The 22,042-nt window shown below is 39.9% G+C and overlaps 1 protein-coding gene across 2 annotated transcripts in view; it reads right to left on the bottom strand.

The window, feature by feature from the left end:
- Positions 1–22,042, bottom strand: part of FRAS1 (Fraser extracellular matrix complex subunit 1) — a 445,491-nt gene that overhangs the window by 23,250 nt on the left and 400,199 nt on the right. For both annotated transcript variants that reach the window (XM_054687966.1, XM_037530712.2), the window contains exons 56-65: positions 20,417–20,761; positions 18,755–18,915; positions 18,120–18,267; positions 15,633–15,838; positions 12,269–12,425; positions 9,899–10,099; positions 7,622–7,809; positions 6,347–6,622; positions 3,913–4,145; positions 952–1,112 (exon numbers count right to left, since the gene is read on the bottom strand). In XM_054687966.1, the coding sequence (XP_054543941.1) occupies positions 952–1,112; positions 3,913–4,145; positions 6,347–6,622; positions 7,622–7,809; positions 9,899–10,099; positions 12,269–12,425; positions 15,633–15,838; positions 18,120–18,267; positions 18,755–18,915; positions 20,417–20,761 (2,076 nt within the window). The remainder of the gene's footprint in view (positions 1–951; positions 1,113–3,912; positions 4,146–6,346; positions 6,623–7,621; positions 7,810–9,898; positions 10,100–12,268; positions 12,426–15,632; positions 15,839–18,119; positions 18,268–18,754; positions 18,916–20,416; positions 20,762–22,042) is intronic.

Here is a 22,042-nt window from a genome sequence, read left to right as displayed (position 1 = left end):
CAGTGATTTACAAATAATTTACACTCAGCTAATTTCTACTGTATAAAGACCTTCACTACCCAAGTGATGCTGCTTAATGAATATGAAAGAGCATATGATTGCTTTCATATCTTCAAAAACACTGTTAAATGATTCACCAGTTACAAAGGGAGGAAATGCACATTTAATGTACACTTGCTGAGGTAGATAGAAATGGACAGCATTCTTTGTCAAGTAAAATGTCTGCTCTGGTGACTTGGAGATGTAGAGTCTCAGCTGCCAGCTCAGGTCTGTGTCCCTGCAGATGGCTGCAATGCCGGGTCACGCCATAGACCGTTGACAGGAAGGTCTGCCTGCTCTAGCTGGAAGTGGGTCAAGTCTGAAGGATGGCTCCCTGGAGACACAGTTGGTTGAGGCTCTGCTTGGCCACACTGCCATCTTACTTTCTGTCTTTCCCTTTAACAGGCATGGATCCCTCATAAACATCTTGCACCCAAACTCTATCTCTGCTCATGCTTCGAACAACTTAGCTTATAATCTCTAACATATATACTTTAGTTTTCCAAAATGGTGTGATAATAGGATTTTAGAGCATAGATCCAAACATATTCACTGCAGGAGAGGGAAAGAAATAAAATTTACTATGATGGGTGCTTTAAAAAAACATCCACACATTTAATATTCACCTTGATGGGTAGCAATTGTTATCTTCAAGTTATACATAAGAAAACAGTGGCTCGGGGAAGTTACTTCTTTTCAGTTAAATAAGTAGTCGAATAAGGATCTGGATATAAGCCAGTTTGATTGCATTTACTTCTTTTTCTGAGCTGCCTATGCTTGGTCACTTGCTAAGGAAATCTACTAATCATGCAGATTTTGAGGACTGAAAAACATAGAGTTCATATAGCCACATCCCCGGAGGCCAGTGCCTGGGGCTGGATGGGAAAACCAGCATAGAACTTGTTCTCTCACCTGAGATGCCCCTCAAGTCGTGGGTGGTGACGAGATTGGAGCAGACGTGCTGGTGTCTGTAGATGGACTCAGACAATAGAAAATGCAAGTTGTGCAGGGGCATGGTGGAGATAAGGGGCAGCATTCCATCCTGGTGTGGGATCTGCACTGAAATATGGATTCTAAGAGAAAAGGACATAAATACGTGTCTGACTGCATTCTATAGTTAATATGGTACAGTTCTTTCTCATAATGTAATTTGTCTGCACCAAAGATTTACCAACTTTTCTGAAGATTTCCACGTAGAATTCTATCTGTACTTGAGGTTATAGAAGCACATGTAGGATTGGTTACCCCTCAAGAAATCCTCTAGACTCAGACCTAATAGCAATGAATAATCATAGATATTTTTTTCTATACAAGAAAAGTTAATATCACAACCACAAATTACTTTAAAGCTTTTTGTAGGTTTAAAAGGAAGCTTTCTTTCCATGAGCTAAAGCTGAGTGACTGATACTGATGTTCCACTGCTCTGTACAATTTTTTAAAATTAATTATTTATTTATTTTTAAAGAGGCATGTATTTTATTCATTTATTTGTTTGTTTGTTTGTTTGTTTGTTTGTTTATACAAGCACTGGGTACAGTCAGAAGCGCGGGAGGGTGAGAGAATTCACCAGAGCCAGAGCAGGGAGCAGAGCAGGCAGAAGGACCGAAGTACACTGCTGAGGGGAGCAGAGGGCGGCAGGAGAGGTCTGCGCGCCATGTGGGACCCTCCTCCGGTGGCCGGGGAGCAGCCAGGGATCGAACCGGCGCTGCAGAGGCCGCGGGCAGCTTCGCAACCCAGCGCTCAACCGCTGCGCCACCGGGGAGACCCCTCTGTACAATTTTTTTAAAGATTTATTTATTTATGCATAAAGAACTGCGGTGTAGGCCAGAAATGTAGGGGTGAGAGGATCTACCAGAGACAGAGTGGGGAGCGTAACAGGCAGATCTACTAAAACACACTGCTGAGGGGAGCAGTGGGTGAGACAGATGAGGTCTGCTGCACCATGTGGGTAGCTCCCTGGCCGGGGATGGAACTCAGGCTGCAGTGGCTGCTGATTGCTTGATAGCACTGTGTCTTTAACCCCTGCACCACCAGGGAGGCCCTACTCTGTAAATTAACGTCTGAGCAGGTTGGGTAGAGACAACACTCATATTTTCTTTAAGTATTTGTTTGTGCCAAAAAGACATCATTAAGCTCTTAAACTAATAAGGCCAAGATTCCTATCCAGGAAGCTTCTTAGAAATAATAATATCCTGGGGCCTCCCTCGTGGTGCAGGGGGTTAAGTCGCAGCACAATGAAGCTATCCACAGCCACTGTAGCACGAGTTCGATCAGCCAGGGAGCTACCCACATGGTGCAGCAAACCTCTCCTGTGTTGCCTGCTGCTCCCCTCAGCAGTGTTTTTCAGTAGATCTGCCTGTTCCGCTCCCCACTCTGTTTCTGGTGAATCCTCTCACCACCATACCTCTGGCCTGAACCCCAATTCTTGTATGCATAAATAAATAAATCTTTAAAAAAAGAAATAATATTCCACTACTCATACTACATCTTTCCAACTCTCCCTTCTTGTTCCTATCCCTACAAGTTCTTTCAAAGACTCATACAGGCCCTCACTGGCCTCAGTCTGCAGCATGCTCTTCCTTGATCTACATTCCTCAGCATGCAGGTGCCTTTGTACAGGAAATCTGTAACTTATTTATATTGGCTCTTATTTCTTGTATGTTTTCAGGCTCTGTTTATCTTGCCTTCCCACTATGAGGACAAGGACCATTTCCTTCACTTCTTTTGTTTCTTAAGAGCATGCAGTATATAATTCTAAATAAAATATGAGCTTAATAAATACTGGTTAAGACTGCAACACAGCAGAACTGTACTTAGGGTCTGCTTTTTTTCCATTGGACAAGTTTACATTTTCAGCATGCTTATTGAGGCTGCATTTTCAGTTATTATCGCTTGTGTCTTGGAGCTAAGACCCACATTTTAAAGTGGAATAGGACCTTGGAATATGAAGAGAGTGTCTCCTGCTAGGAAGGGTTAGGTAGTGCTTTGAACACATCTGTTTTTGCTCTTTAACCAAAATAAATTTCATTTTGTTAGGAAAAATAGAGGGATTTGCATATACTTGGTTCCATATTTAAATGTTTTATTTCCCTTGCAAATGAACCCCTTTCTCTGAATTCAGTTGCTCATAAAGGTCTACACATAAACACTATGGTGTGTGATGAATATACATAGCATACATGCATTCTTTTTTTGCTATGCAAAAACTAAACTAGCCATCTTTTATCAAGCTCATGGTGGCTCACAAAGAAATAAAAGCACATCTGTCCAGTGACTTATGGTTTACACAGTGTTATTAGTCATTTGTTTACCAGATATTTAACAAATCCCTCTCAGATGTCAAGAAGCACCTTACTAGAAGAATGCAAAATAACAATCATGGTGCCTGCTCTCACCATCCACTGTGGGGAGAGGGAAAGAATGAGTGATGATAATGATGCTCAGAGAGATGTATACATGAGTGCCAAAGGAGTTGGAAGGAGTTTCCAAATTTAAATTAGGGAAGAGATGGACAATCACTAGAAGAGGTGCTATGGGTTTTTCTACAAAGAGTGGAGGGAGCCAAGGGAGAGAGTTGGGGATGGCAGTAGCAGCAGGGCAGAGTCATGCACCCTAAAAGAGTTTGAAGCCCTGGAGAAGTTATACATGATTCTATGTGGATAGATAGAATAGCAGGTAAAAATGACAAGGTGAGGGAAATGAGGCTAGGAAGTTAGGCACGAGACCTTTTAAGAATTTAAACTTTTTATGCGTTCATCATCGCTATTCTTAATTTGTAAAGCATCACTCCTTGTTATGTCTCACCTAGAAAACACAGGAAGGACAGCTTGAGATTTATTCTTCTTCTCATTGTGGAAGGTATCACCTACTGACCTGTTTGGATGCTCCTTGTGTTTGACATCCAGGTATTTCAAGGTTGCGATGAAGGACTGAGCCTGGAAGCCTCTTGCTGTCCCAGCCACCACTGGGGTGTGACAGATAGCACTGTCTGTACCAATGGTAACTATGTTGCTCCTTAAAGGTGTTCCCACATGGCCCACCTTGTCCACAGCCTTTGCCACACAACGCACATGGAATCTCCGGCTGAAGTAAATACTATCTAGGACCTATCAGGAAAAATAAAGAATCTCAGAAATGTATATACTATTTAAACATCTGCTCCTTACTATATATCTTTTGGGTGATATGATAATACAAGTTCCTACTCCATGGTAGTTTATGAAGATCACCCATCCATTCATCCATCCGTCCATCCCAGAGTATTAATTTTCCAAGAAAAGCAAGGCAACTAGGGACAGAGCAGTGAGTACTTAGAGCCTAAGGTGGTCAGCAAGACAAAGACCCAGTAGACAGACATGGCTCAAGAACCCAGAGATAACTAGTTACCAGTGACAGTAATGCTCTTTTTATATATTAGGTTCAACATAAGGACCACCCAATTAGTTTCTAGTTAAGACTGGTCGGCCTTCAAGTCACTTTTGCTGAGGGCATGGTGTCAGGATACAGATAAGAGATGCTTCCTTCCCAGGAATTCTTATTTCTCTTTCCTTCCTACTGTTATTCCCATCTCCAACCCCACCTAATGACCCCACATGCTGCAAGAGGTTACAGTAACATACCAGTTTGAAGGTGAGACATTTGTCTTAACACCTACTAGCCTTTGTAGGTCTTTTTATAGATACTTTCATGTTCCCAGACATACTGAAGCCATAAGAGCTCTTAACTCAATCTATGCAGAGGCAATAAGGGTCACCCAGACTCTAGATTATGTGTGCACACACATAGGGAAGTACTTAAAAAGAAAAACTAATTAGTAGTTGTGTGTGCCATAGACCTCCCACAAAGCAATCACACAAACTTATAAATTCTACCCATGAAAACAGTTTTCATTGAAGTCCATTAAAAATTAAAGAAGATTTTCCATTAAATTTTTTTAATTAGCTGCCAATGTTTTATTTATTTATAAATGTGCTTAGTTCAGAAGGGATTTGAGACATCTTACGAAAATGTATACAATACAATGGTTTAAATAAACAGTTGAAGAGATAAAGCAATGGAAAATGAATAAAGAGAGTTAATCAACAATTCTCTGCAAGAAGAAAACCTGAAATGTAAAATATTGTTATAAATTTGGTACTTGGTAAAAATGTACCAAACATTCATTATTGTATCATGGATTTGTGGAATGGAGAATGAAATACTTATGAAATAATAAGTCACTAAGTCTTGCCATTAAAAGTTTTTAGTACTATAGAAGAGAATTTAAATTTGCACTAGGTTATGTTGCAAAAGAATTGATCTTCTGGTCTTTCTAGACAAACGGTGCCAATGATAATTGGCAGGAGTGAGCCTGATTTATCATATACTCCCATCTTTGACTAACAGCTTTCTTCCACTGTTATACCATTCAAGTGAAGTACTTACTGAAGTGAGAATAAGCTGCAGGTTGAAATGGAAAAATCTAGAGAGGTTTTTATGGAAATCTTTGATTTCCAAAATTAAGTGAACCAAATTCAATCAGACATCATCGAGAGCGTACCATATGCCAGATATTATGCTAAGCCTGACTCTCAACTTTCTTTCAGTTCTCTCTCTGAAGAGAACCAGCTTTACTGGTGCAGTGAGTAAGGTCACCATAGCGGACTGGTTCCTGAGTTGGAAAAACCATCACACTTGTTGCTTTCTGATGGTGGCAGAAGTGAGGGTCAGGTACCCCAGCTCTTTGAGAACAGCAAGAGCACAGTGATCTTTTCAGGTCCTCTCACAGGGCTTTGTAAGATGTGGAGAACTCAATGAACACACTGGACTTTTGTTTAATACCGGTTCCTACCCTGTGCCATCAGTGTGCTGGCCACTTCGGGATAAACAAACGTGGTAGAGCCCTTGGTCCATGTCCCTAAGGACTTTCCATCCTTCTATTTAGTGAATGGTTGAAGAGATGTGAAAAGAAATTGTTAATTACACCTACCTGAAATCTCTGTCTTATTTTACCATTTACAGATCACTTTTATATATGATTTGTTAACAAACTTGTCAAATGGAGGAAACTGAGACTCAGAGAGGTTGAGAAAATTCTTAACATCACAGTTAAAAACTGTTACAAGCCGAGGAAGCAGGTTATTTGACCACTAGCTTAGTTCTTTTTCAGCCATATTACTTTTCCTTAGATATAAGAATAAAAAGATGATGTGTGTACTTTTGAACCTACTTATTTATTTATTTTATTCCAACTGCCATGCAGGGTCTGAGTAACTAAGAGAAATGCCAGTTCTTTCCTTCCACAGCCAGGCCCAGATCCCAGACCTACCATGTGGTTGACACTGGTGAATGGTGTGTTGTCAGTGATGGTCTCAAAGGGAGACCGGGCCCCATTACCATCAGTGGGGGCAGCCACTTCCCAGCTGAACTGTACGGATGTCTGGTTGATGCCAGCCTCGCTGCAGCGCTCCTTCATGATGGCATACTTGGGGAAATGAGGGTCACAGGGGGTGACGCAGACCAGCGGGTAGCCTGGGGAGGGGGATTTCTTGACTCCTTCCTTGGTAACCTCTTCCACATGGTCATAGTCAGCAAGTGTGACAATCTGCAAAGGAGCAACAAAGACAAGCCCAGGGTTGATAATGGGAAGATCAGAGAACTAAGGTTCTCCTCCCCAGAGATCCACAAGATCATTCATCTTCTAGAGATTCTTGAAAATATAACAGCAACTTTTATAATGCTTTGCTAGGCATCCCTAAAAGACACTACAGCTCTTCAGGTGTGGAGAAGAAACTGAGCTAAAAGTTTTATTATCTTATTAATTGCATACTTAAATCAGAGTTCTTATCACTCATGTGAAAACTGTTAATGTACACAGAAGCATATTTGACAAATCAGAGTAAATAAAGGTTGTGTTTTTCTCATATGGTAAATAAGACATGTTTTCATATGATCCTTCTACTATATGAGATCAGTCAAGGGAGGTTAGAAGACATTTTGACTGCTTTGTAATTATGGGTTAAAATTCTCTTGGCAACTTCTAAGTCTTTTCCTCCTAATTGTAAAGTCAGTGCATTCATTCTACTCCAAGTTGGGAAACAAGTATCTAGAGATACTTCTATGCATGTATTGAATATGTAGGATGATATATAGGGGTAGTATTGCTGTTTTTAAAAACTATTTAGGTCTTACCAGAGAAATGAGAAGCTCAATCATATTGTAGTTTCTGCTTTCATCAGACTAAGGTGACAACATGGTTTGGTCTCACTCTTATGTCAGAACAGGATTTCTCACCTATGACACTATTGACATTTGTGCCAAATAAATCCTCTATACATTGTAGGATGATTACCAGCATTCTGGCCTTCTACCCACTACATACTAATAGCATCCTATGTGATAGTTTTGACAACCAAAAAAAGTCAACCAGATATTATCAAATGTCCCCTGCAGGTGGCAGGGGTGCAGGCCTTGAGAGGGGACAAGATCAACCCTGGTTAAGAACCAGTGCTAGGACATCAAAAAATTTCAGCATTGAATGCCCTGCTTCTCTCCAGTTCTTATCTACTGTTCACACAATGGTCACTTAGGTCAAACAACTCACAATGGGTGGTGCTGGCAGGATGAGACTTCCAGCTGCCTCCTGGTCTAGAATCGTCACTGTGGCTGTAGTCACATCGCCAAGAATTGCTTCCACTGGGTCATCCGGGCCAAGGACGATGGAGAAAGACTCATGCCATTCCCGGTCTTCATTAGACAAGATCTCGACTTTAAAAAAGATATGATCCACACCTTTGTCAAGGAGAGAACAAAAGGAGACAAAGGTCCTCATTAGGTGACCTACCCAAGACAGTGCAGATTGCCACTACTCATTGCCATGAGACTCCATGTTAAAATATGCCCTTTCCTTTAGAGGTTTCTATAAATGCTGTGGCTGCTAATCACTTTAGCCCCTTCTCAAATGAGGAATCTGTTTTATAGACCAAATTCTACCTGTGGTAATGCTCTGTATTGCAGATTTACTATTCAATACCCTATGAGGATTAATGGCCCCTGCCTGACACTAGCTGGCAGTAATAAAAATCTATGGTCCAAAATATATTCCATCCTGGTTATGAGTTTCTTTGCTTAATTCTTCTTTCCCCTTTATACTTAAGCCTGAGCTTCTGTGTGGTGGTGGGCACCTGCACACAGATACACTTTCAAATTTGTCTCCTGAGAAGCACTAGCTCAAAGGCAGACCAGTCTCTTCGAAAACAAAAACAAGAACAGAAAATGACAATGGGAAAGCTTGGGGCAGAGAAGAAGGGGCTGTAGACACAATGATTCTCTGATGGTGCAAATACCTGTGGCAGTAGTTATGGTTCCCTCCTCCCCTCCTACAGACACCTGTGCTAGTTACTTCTAAGTCCTACATTTCCCAGATGCTTATACAGAAAGGGAAAAAATACAGACATTTGAAGAGAGATCCTTGTACAGATTGCGGAGTAAGGGCAACTACCTTCCCAGCAAACACCAATCAGACACACATGGGGTGGAATCAAAAGTCTTTAAAAGTCCCAGTGGGGTGACAGAGACATACAAAGATGCCCCTCATTTCTGTAGGAGACATTTTCTCCTACAACTTGCCAAGTTATCTCTGAAGAAGGCTTCTAGCACTGTATCCTACTTCTGTCTACATCACAAGTGGTTCTTGGATTTATACTAGCCTTTTTCACCTTCTATTGCTCCAAGAAGTTCTGTGAAGAAACCTAGAATATAATTCAACCCCTTCCTTATATCACTCCTCCTGTTAAAGTAATATATCAGGCAGTCGAAGTGGTAATTATGGCCTAAATCTCATAACCTTTCCATGAATCATGTCTGGAGCTAAGATAAACCATTTTTTGGACACTCTACCACCTTACTCCTGTCTCCTTTTAGATGTTAAACCATTTGAGCACAGAGAACATGCCCCCTGGATTTAGAAATCCCTGAAAGGCCCAGCACAGGGCTTTATACCAGCGTTTGTTGAATAATAGCAACCAGAAAAGTATTTTTTTTAAAAACTGAATTATGCTATCACCCAACCAAATAACAGGCTAACAATAATAACAAATCCAAAATGCTCAGGTTGTTCTGTAGTAAGGGACTATTTTTTCTTTTTCCATACAATTTTTTTTAAAGGTTTATTTATTTATGCATACGGGAGCTGAGGCACAGACCAGAGATGTGTGGGGGGGGGGAGAGGATTCACCAGAGACAGTGGGGAACAGAACAGGCGGACTGACTGAAGTACACTGCTGAGGGGAGCAGTGGGCAAGAGAGGAGAGGTCTGCCTCGCCATGTGGGTTGCTTCCTGGCTGGCCGGGGATCAAACTCGTGCTGCAGAGGCTGCGGACTGCTTCACAGTGTGGTGCTTAAGCCCTTGTGCCACCAGGGAGGCTCAACCACACAATTTTTATAATTAAAAATTTTAAAGATTCTGGGCCTCCCCGGTGGTGCAGCGGTTGAGTGCTGGGTTGCAAAGCTGCCTGCAGCCTCTGCAGCGCTGGTTCGATCCCTGGCCACCGGGCAAGAGTCCCACATGGTGCGTAGACCTCTCCTGCCGCCCACTGCTCCCCTCAGCAGTGTACTTCCTCACTCTGCCTGTTCTGATCTCCACTCTGGCTCTGGTGAATTCTCTCACCTTCCTGAAACTCTGACTGTGCCCAGTGCTTGTATAAATAAATAATCTTTAAAAAAAATTTTAAAGATTCTGACAATCTAAAATGTGTGTTAGTACATAGTTTATGTTGTAACTATTGTTTTCCTCTTTGATTTTGTTCATTCCTTTCTTTCAGTTTAAGATATCTGCTTCTCTATTAAGTCAAACCCACAGATTGGGACTGGAATTCATTACCAGGACTGAACTTCAAGACTCGGCTCTTTGGGTAATAATCCACACCAGACTGGGCAGACCCATCCCTTGTGCTACAGCGAATCTTGGATGTCCTGTTCTGATCCCCTCTGCGGATGACTTTGATATTCAGGATAGCCATGGCATCTGGCCCCGAAGGTTCTCGAACTTGGTAGGCAGATTCTTCAAACTCTATGGTTGGTGCTAAGGAATCAAGGTTAAGAAAATAAGAATAAATTAGACTAGTCGAAAGGATTCAGACTCATGATCTTAGAATGACAAGAAGTAATTTTTCACATTAGTTAACAGTCCCAGGCAAAATAGCACATCATAAAAGCTTGAAAAAAGGGAATTTATTTTTAGGAGTTGTTTTTCATTAAAAACATACAGTGAAGGAGCTATTTGTATGCACTTTGAAATGCATGATGTCTAAATTTCCATTTAGGCATTACAGAATGTTCTTAAATTTGCAGGACTTACCAAGGGTTCGGTAAATATCTATTGATATGTATTGACTGATTATAGGAATCAACTCCTTTTTCCTTTATAAAATATGAATTTCTAAAATTTATATTATATACTACTTACATTTAGCAAATCCATCTGTCATCTCTGGACCTCTGGATCCTCCCTTTTGGAGGATCCACCCTCTCTTCTTAGCTTTTTCTAGCTTTTCACAGGTTATATAGTTAAGAATGAATAGTTTAACTGACTGACTACAATGATAAATCAGAAACACAAGACTTCCTAACACAATCTGGTTTGAGGTACGAGTCTCATTGTTAGGATATGATGAATACAATATAATGATTTTTTACAAAAAGACCAATTCTGCCTTCTTTTATATTATATTCTCATTGGGAAGGATGAGGCAGTAGTGTTAAAGTGAGATAAAGATGGGAAAATTGAGAGCAGTACATATTTTCTATTATTAAAATATATTATAGAATTCTGCAGAAATTTCTAGAGACTCTATGTTCATTCCTCTCTTTCCTTCTCCAAGAGTCAATTCTTTCTAATTATAGAAGATAAGCCTCATTTGAGCTGTGTAGTTTTCAATAAGAGTAGTCTTTAAGACTTAGCTTCCCTGCCTTAACATAGTATGAATTTGTTCTTTCTCTGTCTCAATTTTTTGACTGGGAGAGATTCACCTCAGGATTCAAAATTTAAGTCTTCTTGAGTAAATGACTAATTCAACTTCAAGGCTGGCTTTTCTTGTTTTACCCAACATCCAAGTTAGTCCCTGATTTTATATCAGAAACTCAAGAGTCTTCCTGACTCTTCTGCATATCTTAGAATCTGATGAAATAAGGTTTCACACTCAGTTTTGGGGCTTCTAGCTGTGTAACTAAGAGCTCAAATTACATAACTTTGTTGAGGCTCAATTTATTCACCTATAATATTATGCATAATAGCTACTTCAAGGGGTTACTTTCAGGATTAAAAGAAATAATGCAACATGTTTATCATCGTTCTTGGTAGACAGCAAATATTTAATAAAATAGTGATTACTATTTGCAATATAATTATCCACGCACTCATTAATATATCCACTTTAACAAAACAAAATTATGTCCCAATTTGAAACAAATTTTGTTTTTCCTGGTGCCTGGGTCACTCTTAGCCCACACCTGCCTACAGAATTTTTTTTAAAGATTTACTTTTATATATTTATGCATATAAGAACTGGAGAGTAGGTCAGAGGTATGTGTGTGAGAGAATTCACCAGAGACAGAGTGGGGAGCAGAACAAGCAGATCTACTGAAAAACCCTGCTGAGGGGAATAGTGGGTGAGATGGAAGAGGTCTGCTGTGCCATGGGGGATAGCTCCCTGGCTGGAGATCAAACTTGAGTTGTAGAGGCTGCCGATAGCTTCATAGTGCTTAACCCACCAGGGAAGCCCAGTGGCTACAGAATTTAAGTCATTTTCTAGGTTAGTAGATCAAATCAAAGAGAAGAAACCTGATAAACTAGACTTTTTTTTCTGGAAGGAGTAACACTGAAATCAGTTACTGGATTTAGCTGATTCTGATCATATTTCCAATCCCACTCTTGAACTGCAGTGACTTATATAGTTTTATTCACTGGCTGTCTCAGCATCTCTGTTCTAGTTTTTAATCATACTTCCCTATCTCTTGGCAATGTGGCAAAGAATAATGAAATTAAAAACACCTATAAACTTCTTGGAGTTCTGGAGGGAGTGATAATTTGCTGACAAAATTTTATATAAGTAATTTGAAACTGTCATCAGCAGACACTTTCATAATAGTACTTTCATTTTTTAACCCCCTCCATAATTAATTACATTATTAGTAAAACATCAGTTCACATTTCATCACCCTAAGAGTAAGTAAAGGCAATGTCTTCTGTTACCATCTTCATCATTGGTTATTGTGATGGTAGCCATATTATTCTTTCCAACTCTGGCTCCACTCCAGTGGTTTCCAAGAGGATGGCCAAGGTAGACCTTGAACTGTTCCTCAGGCTCAAAGATGGAGTCATCATGGATAGAGACAGTACAGTTCTTCATCTAGGAACAATGGCACAGGATAGATTAAAATTTGCAATAATGTATTTGTTTTCCTAGAAAATTATTTTCTTCTTTGCAACATCAAAGAGTCAACACAATTCAAAAAGATTCAAACAGTTTCATTTATAAAATATGACATTAAAATCTATAATAGTTCTGCCTCAGTAAGATTTAGAACAGTCCAAACATTGTGAATTGTTGGTCATAGTTGTGAAAAACAAGAGTTATAAAACCCACAAAGATAAACCTATAGATTATTTGCATGCTTTCCCACATTTTGCCCAAGCAGATCAATATATTTGCACACATTTTGAGAGGCAGATTTCTGTTGGTGGGGGTTTAATATATTGATTACACTTTCAGGAGAGCTGAATGATGTTCCTTCACCTTTGTCAAAACTGAATAGTCTTACACTGAACTCACAAAAGCTTTTCCTGTTGGGGTAAAGACACCTTTAAATGCTGCAGAGCTCTCAAATCCGCTGCCAAATAGTGTCACATCAGAAAATTGCTGACTATTGAATATCTGAAAACAGTCTAAATCCCTCTTAGATGGAAAGAAATCAAATGTCTCCCAAACCAAATACTCTCTACTGAGAATTGTATTATTGAAAAAAAATTGAATTAGGTCACAATATTTACATGACAGAGCAGCCTCAATAATACAGCCATGTGATATGAGGGGATTATTTTCAGTTGTACCATTTTAACGATACTACCATATTGCAAAGGATATGTTGGCATAGAGTAGTGTCACTCTCACTTCCTAGGTCATGCTGAATGGCAGGAAAATATTCCTGTGAACATTCATATGTGGCTACTACATCTTTCTTATAATAAGAATTTCTTTTTTTCCCCCAAAGATTTATTTATTTATACATACAAGAACTGGGGTACAGGCCAGAAGTGTGGGTGGTGAGAGGATTTACCAGAGACAGAGTGGGGAACAGAACGGGCATATTGACTGGAATTCACTGCTGAGGGGAGCAGTGGGCAAGTCAGGAGAGGTCTGCTGCGCCCTGTGGGTAGCTGCCTGGCCGGGGATTGAACTCATGCTACAGTAGTGTCTCAGCTTTATAGGCTGTGTTTTAATGCCTTGTGCCACCAGGAGGCCCCATAATATGAATTTCTTTATGGAAGGTATGCATTTAGTAGCAACTCCTTAGAATATCTTTCAAAAAAGACATTTTAGTGAATGACAAGTTTCAAAGACATATTGCTAATCAAGCCAGAGAAGATGAAGATTCTAAAATGTGCTTATGAATAATGATAGATTGTCAAGTGAGTAAAATATAGACTATTAAGATATAATTTCTTTATAATTTTATTACATTATAAACTGTCTCTTGGATAAGCAGCAGATCTTCTTTTGAACTGACAACGACTACAGACTTGTCAACTCAAAGCTAAAGATTGTATCTGTAGTATTTGTGTCTTTAACCATGTGTTTCAACCTGCCAACAGTAAAATTCCCATAAAATGCATAATTAAGATAGGGTTTTTATTAGTCACAAATGTATAAAGACTGAGAGTACCAAAGAAGGAAGTTATCACTTTTTTTGGTAGTAAAGAAAAACCGAGGCAGAGTCTAGGGTGATGTAGGATAGAGAAGTCTTCTTATGCTCAACTTCAAAAAGGGCTAATCATAAAGCAAAAATGTTTTAATTTGACTATCAAAATTGAAGACTTCTGTTAAAATAAAATACCATGGATAAAGGTAATTAGATAACTGACAGAAAGGGAAAATATGTTTGTAATCTCTAAATGCCTAAAACTTACAAAAATTTACCATTAAGAATATACATAAAGTACTGCAAAGGAAAAGAAAGCTAGCAATGCAACAAAATAAGGAACAAAAATACAAATAACAAATTTACATAAGAGGAAACCTAATAAGCTAATAAACATAAAAGCAGTCATAATTAGATATATGCAAATTAAAATGAAACATAACGATACATATTAGATGTGTGAGCAATGCTCAGCGTTGGAGAGGATGTAGGGTTATAGCAAACTTGTGTACTTCTAGCAACTTTCTGGAACGTATTCTCACACTGTTTTTTCAAATTAAGTAAATGCATGGCCCATGGTCCAGAAATTTTGCTACTGAATGAATTCAAAGAAATTCCCCTTCAGGTCTGCAAATTGATATGTCTGAGACTGTGTTCTACAACATTATTTCTAGTGGCAGTGTTAAGTGTTGGCTGAGAGCTTTCTCTGAAGTTCTTCATTGTCTATTGCTGATAGTGGGTGGGTAAAATGTAGTTAAATGCACATATGAAATAGGCAACAGTTCAAAGCAACAGATAAGATGTACAGGTCTTAGAACACATTGCTGAGTAAACACAGTGAAAGTTTGAAAAAGATACAACACAACGGTTTTATAAGTAAAAAAATATGCACCCAAAACAATGGGCATTTTGAAAGAACAAAAACAAAATAAAAGATGTACAATAAGCATGACTGATGAGCTCTGAGGTGGGGGAGGGAATGTGGCTGGAAAACAGGGGCAAGATAAAATGAATAAATAAACAAAATAAGAGAAGGATGTTGAACTGTCCAGTGAGGAGCAAATGCCATAAACCAAAGGGTATAATTCACTCAATTATCTGAAACTGAGGTTAAAAAAAATTAGGGAAATAGTCTCATTCAACATATTCATTCAACCTACACTGAAGTTGCAAGCTTTGGTTCTGATGCAATTCTACTTGGTGATTGGAGTTTCTCAGGAGTTTTTGGGCCCAAATAGATCACTTTTCTAGTACATTCGCATGAAGATATTTGATTAACTTGAATCTGCTCAGTGTCTGCCTATTTGGTCCTATTCTGTGGGGCCTAAACTAGTATGTTGCCCTGGGACAGGTGCCCAGCTGTGAGAGAAGTATCTCTCCTTCATTTAGTTACACTGGTGGAGTGTTCATTTCTAACTTGCTTTTAAATTAAGAGAAGGCCTCATTCATTTGATTCTGCTAAATTCCCAAAATGTTATACATCATCTAAATTTCCATCAACTAATGATATATGTATTTGACTAGAAGTGGGAGACAAAGAAAATAGCTACTTCAAAGAGATGACATAATGTAAAATATTACCAATTGCTAAGAACTTTTTAGAATGTTCAGAATTTGTCTAAATCACCTCACCATGGACAAATAAAGACATCAAGGAAGAGGGAAACTCCTCTGACGGCCAGCAGCAATCCACTTACTTTCTCCCCTTTCAGAAATGTAATCCGTGAAGAGTCTGCATTTCTTCTCTCCTCAAAGTCGTCCATGACCTGCGCCGAATGGCCCTGAGTATAGCACCTCACCGAAGACTCATAGCTCAGGTCTCCACTGCGAATGATAGGCACCTGCAGGATGCCCTCCTTCTCCTTCACTAGGAGCAAATCCTTGGCAAACTGCATGCTGGGCACTGGATGAGCAGGAGGAAAGATGGGGCATTACATTAAGTGAGAGAGAGGGAGGTGGCTGCAGCCCTCAACAGCCCCTCCCAGGAGAGTTGCAGAAGGGCCACCTTGGGCTGACAGGTGGTAAGGACTGCAAGGCACCATTGCTGCTCTCAGGACAAGGAAACAACATCTATTGTTGTGTGGTTCCAGTGATCCAGAATAAATCAATTTTGTACTTGTTTTTGCTCAGCTTTAACATATAATTACCGTTTCAAATGCAGACAATGCAAGTAAAGAAGCAGACCAGGTGTAAGAAAATTTTCGAGAGCAACCGCAGTCTTCAAAAAAGTTCACTTTCCTTTGGAGGTTACACTAAGGAAAATAGTGCAAGCCTGATGATAAATGGCCACTCACTTTGGTCTGGGGCCAGGGAGGCAATGTACCAATGGGGACATTGGTACAAAGTGAAAGAGCAGGCTCTGTTTAATGGGAGGTTGCCCCTAAGTGCCAATATCTTGTTAGCAGACCTTTCTATTTTCAAACAAAGCCAAAGATTTGGATTTTTATGTCTTAGTTTCTAACTTTTAAAGTAGCAACCAATTAAAATAGTAAAAAGAATTCCATACAGGTTAAAACTTTCAGGGCCAAACAAAACACAGTCACATGTTAAATTCAGCCAGTGGACCCCCACTGTTATAGAGTTACCTCTTCTTTTATAATTCACATGACCCCACTGACTTTCAGGGGGCACCATAGCTAAATGGTGGTTAAAACCAAAGGCTTTGGAGTAAACAGGCCCAATTTTCCATACCCACCCTGCTACTTATTGGCTGTACGCTATAAGGCAGATTTCTTAGGTTTTTCAGAGGCTGGGTTTTTAAAAATATATGAATTGGTAATATAATCTCTAACTCAGGGAGTTGTTGGGAAGATTGAATTTAACGAGGTAATGTATGCATGGCATTCAATACAGCATCTAGCACATAGCAGGAACTCAATTTTTGGTAGGAATTATGTTAAGATTTGCATTATTGCAGCTCCAAGCTTCTCAATACAAAGGATCATTTTTTTCTTCCTATTTTGTACAATGCCTAAAGTAATGCTCTGTGTAAGATTCGGACAAACATTATGTTGACTGCTGCTTATTAATTTCTTAATGAACAATACAGAGAACAGTCCCCCCAGTCATATGTCAAAGCCTTCTGCAGTCTTTGGGGCTATCGGGAGCTATAGTCACTCATTTCCTGGCTGTGTTTTTGATATGCCCCATCAAAACTGAAAGGAAGGAACAGGAAAGGTAGAAATCACCCAAGCATTCTGTATATTTATATAGAAAGCTGTATATTTATGTGGAAAGCTCTGATTGCCTCCAGCCTGAACACTCTCTGACCTGTTGGCAATAGCAAAAATAAAACATTTTCTCTGAGCTAAGACTAACAGTTACCATTTACTACAAACAAAATGCAAGAAGCTATCCCTTAAAACACCACCACACCTAAAGGAAAATTAACAACTTTTGCATTAGGCCCTGCAGTGGTGAAGGGCTCTGTTATCCAATAAAATGTTAAAGGGTAGGTGGCAATGACATGACCTCTTGGAGGAGAACAAGAAAGAAGCTTGTTACCAGGTAAAAAGCAAGGAAGCTTTATGGTTCATGGCAGATTATCTAATGCTTTGGATTGATTTTTCCTGCTGGCCCCACAGGCATCAAGTCAGATGAGAAAGTTAAAAGTGAAAGTGGTACTGTTTGGGCTTTGTCATGTATTAATCAATCCAAAATTTCCCTTGAGCTATAAAAGTCTCCTTTTTTCTCTTTAACAAGAAATTAACCCTCACTCTTATCCCTATCTGAGGGGGGAGGAGAGGAAGAGAGGGGCAGAGAGGCAGAGAGACAAAGTGGCTGTTTTGGATCTGCCCTGTCAAAATCAAAAGGAAGGAAAATCTTATGAATTTCTGAAGGGAACAGTTTCTGCTTTTAAGGTGCCCCCAGTCCAGGGAGAGACAGAGACAAGAGATAGTGGAAGACAGACAGTGAGTTCAGGAATAGATTCCTTCGTGAGAATGATGGCATACAATGGTCCCAAAGGGTTTCCACAGATGTCATTTCATGTCATCCTCTCAGCACCAGAAACATGAATGATAATTTCTTCCCCATATTCTTATGTAAAAATGTGTACATGCATGTGCTCATACATACACATTTCTTGAATGACAATGTGAATGACTTCCAATGTCACACACATGGAAGATAAGGAGAAAATAGAAATATAGTTTGAGCCACCAGCTGGCATCCCGAACTCTTACCATCCTGGAATGTATCATTAATTGCAATGACAGCCTGGAAGGGTTTGGTCAATTCGGCGCCTTGTGCTGAGCTGAGGAAAACCACAAATGTCTCTAGTCCTTCAATGACGGGATACTGAGTGTCATCCAAGATAGTTAAGGTGCAATACTAGAAGAGAAGACAGCATGTTAACTAGACCCGTTGCAATATATACAATTATTGAATCATTATGTTGTATACCTGAAACTAATACATGTCAATGATAGTACAATATATTTTTCTTAATTTGAAAAAAAGCAGAAAATTCAAAGCAAACTTAACAGAGTACTCAGGTCAAAGATGACAATTTGCCTTTGGTGGTCTTTAATTTTTTTAAATCCATAAAACAGTCATCTCTTTATTGAATACCCTTAGGTATTATTTTTCTAGATATTTATATCAAACAAGTGTCATTTGTATCTTCAATCAGTGATTCTGAAAATATCACCTGGAGACTGTAGATGATTTCCCTCGTTTGTATGTTTAGATTTTTAAAGTAAAGGAAGGTAGTAATATCGCAAGGGGGGGGGTTCAGAGTCCTGCAGAGAGTTTGGAGAGCTGACCAGAGACAATGTTAACAGATCCACCTGGGGTTTGGCCACTGCAGTTTGCTCACCTGCTCAGTGACACCTGGCCCAAACTCCACCTTCCGAGAGCTGGGGACATAGTCCACACCTGGAGTGGCAGAAGCCGGGTCCGAGGGCCGAGTTGCACACCACACAGACGTGAAGGTGGAGAGGTCAGTGCCGTGGCGGATAACTGGAATCTTTACTGTGCCTGAAGCGAGATTCACAAAGATTTCAATGGTCAACCTTGAGCCAGAATATCAGTGGGGTTTTTTTGAAGGTCTTCTCAGCAGCAGCAGCAGCAGCAGCAGCAGCAGCAGCAGCTGCCACTGCTAACCTGTCGACTAGTTGAACTGTGTGCTGTGTTCTGAGGACAGCTGAAAGGTGACAATACCCCCCTTTTACCAGCACTAAGATCAGGAGCAGACCTGGAGGAGGTAATGCTGGAGGGCAACCCTAAAGGGAGAGTCTTTTTGTGGTTTCACAAAAGAGACTTCACAGGACAAGAACAACGAACTTAGTGGGGTGCATCTCAAGCTTATTGAGGGAGAAGAAAGGCAGAGACTAGTGTTTCAGGGATGAGCTAGAAAATAACCCATTAAGGAAGAACTAGCTAGGAGACTCTATGGGGCCTGAAGCTGGTTGTTCCTAATTAAATGTTCCTAACTGGGATATTTCCCTGTTTTATCTGAGTGGTGCACAATACATTACTTCAACCATATGTGCTTATTGATTATCTTGGGAATGAAGCTCATCTTCTGGTCCATTGTGATGCCACACTAGGTAAAATCGGAGATTTGTGACTATTTTTAGCTATAACTTACAATTAAGGCAGAAAAAAGAGAAACATGAAAAGTTCATCAATCACATTTTTCTTGCCAATAAGCTGTTTTGTGCCAAGCAATGACAGCTGCTCATAGTGTATGGAAAAGGAAATTTTCATAGTACAAAGGTCTGCGCTCTAATCCCACTTTTGTCAAAGTTGCTGCTGGATCTTTGATGATTTACTTAATCTCTGGGCCTCCATTTGCTTTTCCATATAATGTTATCTCTTCCACAGAAGATTGTGGGAGAATGCACAGCATGCACAAGGCATGGGGCCTGGCACTCAGCAGGTGCTCAGAAATATCAGTTTCCACTACTGCTCAGAATATCACCTTCAAAGGATTGGAAGGCCTTGATGAGGGCTTGGATAAGCGGGTGCTCTGAGCATATGGTCGTGTCTGCAGTAGCATGCAGGCCACTTCCAGACCCTTGTGCAGCCAGAGAGGAAAGGAGCCAGAGAGAAAGAAGTCAGTCCACTAATTGCTTTGGGCTGTTACAAAAACTGGAAAGTTCCATTTGTTGAGACACTAAAATTTTGAAATTTGTTTTAGCAGATGGCACTGTACTAAACAGGTTACCTCCTTCCTCAACAGATCCACTCACCTCCCTTGAAAGCCAAAATATCTGGGGCTATGCCCTCCTTCTGGACCATAGAGGTTAGTCAGTGAAGCTCTAAGCCAGCTCCTGCTATCAAAAGGTGGATGGAAAGCCCTATTCTTTCCTACCTTCCTTTCTGGTGGAGGCCCAGCATCATATGACTCAGAACAACAGTGGTGCCACTTAGCTATGACATGCTTGATGGTGTAAGGACATTGTCAAATCTGAGAGGAAGCTGTTTAAGGAAGGAATCAGGAGATGGGTAATGGAAACCCAGAGTTCTCCATTACCTGCATCCTCACTGACAGTGAATGCTGTGTTGCCCAGGGACACAGTGGAGGCATCATTGGGGCCATTAATGAGCACCTTGGCCGATGCCACCCTCCCCAGACGAGCGTTGTCAGAAGCATCGGCCAGGGCAATCTCAAACTCTTCTTCCTCTTCATACTCGCTGTCATCAATGAGCATGACATCACAGGTGGACATGGTGACACCAGGCCCAAATATCACACGACTCTCAGCAGACATTCCTCTAGATTTAAAATCAGAGCCTGATTCAAGAGCATACAGGCTACTTCCCATAGCTGACTTAGGGACCGTGTAGCAAATTGCAGATACAATGCTGCTTGAATCTCCTGCAATACAAATGGTAAGAAAACCAATATATTTGAGTGAGTGCTTCTCAAATTTCAAAATCTCTGGCCATTTAATGAGCTTGCTTCCCTCTGACACATTTCATCACCAGTTCTGTTCAAACTCTGACATGAACTCTTTCTACATTACAGCTCCTCTTAAGCCTATGGTATTAACCACTTAAGGATTTAATATACCCCAGATACTTCACCAAACAACTTAAAATGGATTTCTCCTTCTGTGAATTTTGAGCTCTGCTAATTCACAAGACTCATTGCCCAGCATCTAAGACCACAGTGGGTAGAAAGATAAGAAACATATTTGGTATTTTAAGTAGCAAAGTAATTGTGTCCTGAAGGTAGTGCCATGAGCACAGTTCACTGCCTTTTAGAAAAAACTTCTGCACTTTCATTCCCAGGGAGATACAAGCTCATTTATAAAAAGAAAGACAACACAAAATAAAAACCCTTCTCTGTACAAATGGCTTTACTTAGTGCTGCCACTTCCCTGGGTGACAGCCTGCTCTGGGCCTGGCTTGCTGGTCCCAAGCAATCAATGGCGTTTGCTGTTTACAAGTGTCATCACCAAGGCTTTACGTTATTGACAGAGTTTGTTACACTAACATACTGTCAGCAGATTCAGCAAAAAACCTAACATCATTATTTGCAGTCATGTTATTGCTTTGAATGGGGATTTAATATCCATGTGTTTTATTTATTTGTTTATTTATTTATTTTTATATTTTTTATATCCATGTGTTTTAAAGTCTCAATATTGTACAATCATAAATCTAAACAACCTTTGTTTCCATTGTCAACCCCTCAAGAATTGCTCTGTATGTCTCACACAGTATATTTCTCATCTGTGCTCTATATGACACGCACTTAGGGAACACTTTAAACATGTTTACATTTTTCTAAGAACTAAGATGGAAAGCTAGTTCTTATGATCTATAACTTCTCTCTTTGACCAATGTTACTAAATATTTCATAGATTCTGTGATTGATTTAGAATCCTCAGTTTGTTCAGGTAGTGTGACTAGTGGTCTAAGGTGCTGGATTTCAAATCCTGAGTTTATGAATAATTTGCAAAGCTGAATACAACTAGTCTTCAAGTACCCACTGGAGAATAAATAGGAGCTTTAACAGCTTCAGCTTAAAGGAGAAGTCTGCTGATAGTACTCACTATAGATAGGTAAAATAATTATTAGATTGTGGTGAGGATTTAAATGAGTCAATATATGGAAAGTATACACATACATAAGTTAATATGATACATGAATT

Source organism: Talpa occidentalis, unplaced genomic scaffold (genome assembly GCF_014898055.3).
Source record: "Talpa occidentalis isolate TD23 unplaced genomic scaffold, MPIMG_talOcc4v2.1 talOcc4.6, whole genome shotgun sequence".
Lineage (NCBI taxonomy): Eukaryota > Metazoa > Chordata > Mammalia > Eulipotyphla > Talpidae > Talpa > Talpa occidentalis.
Note: the sequence above shows the minus strand (reverse complement) of the source record. Positions and strands in the feature narration are given on the sequence as shown.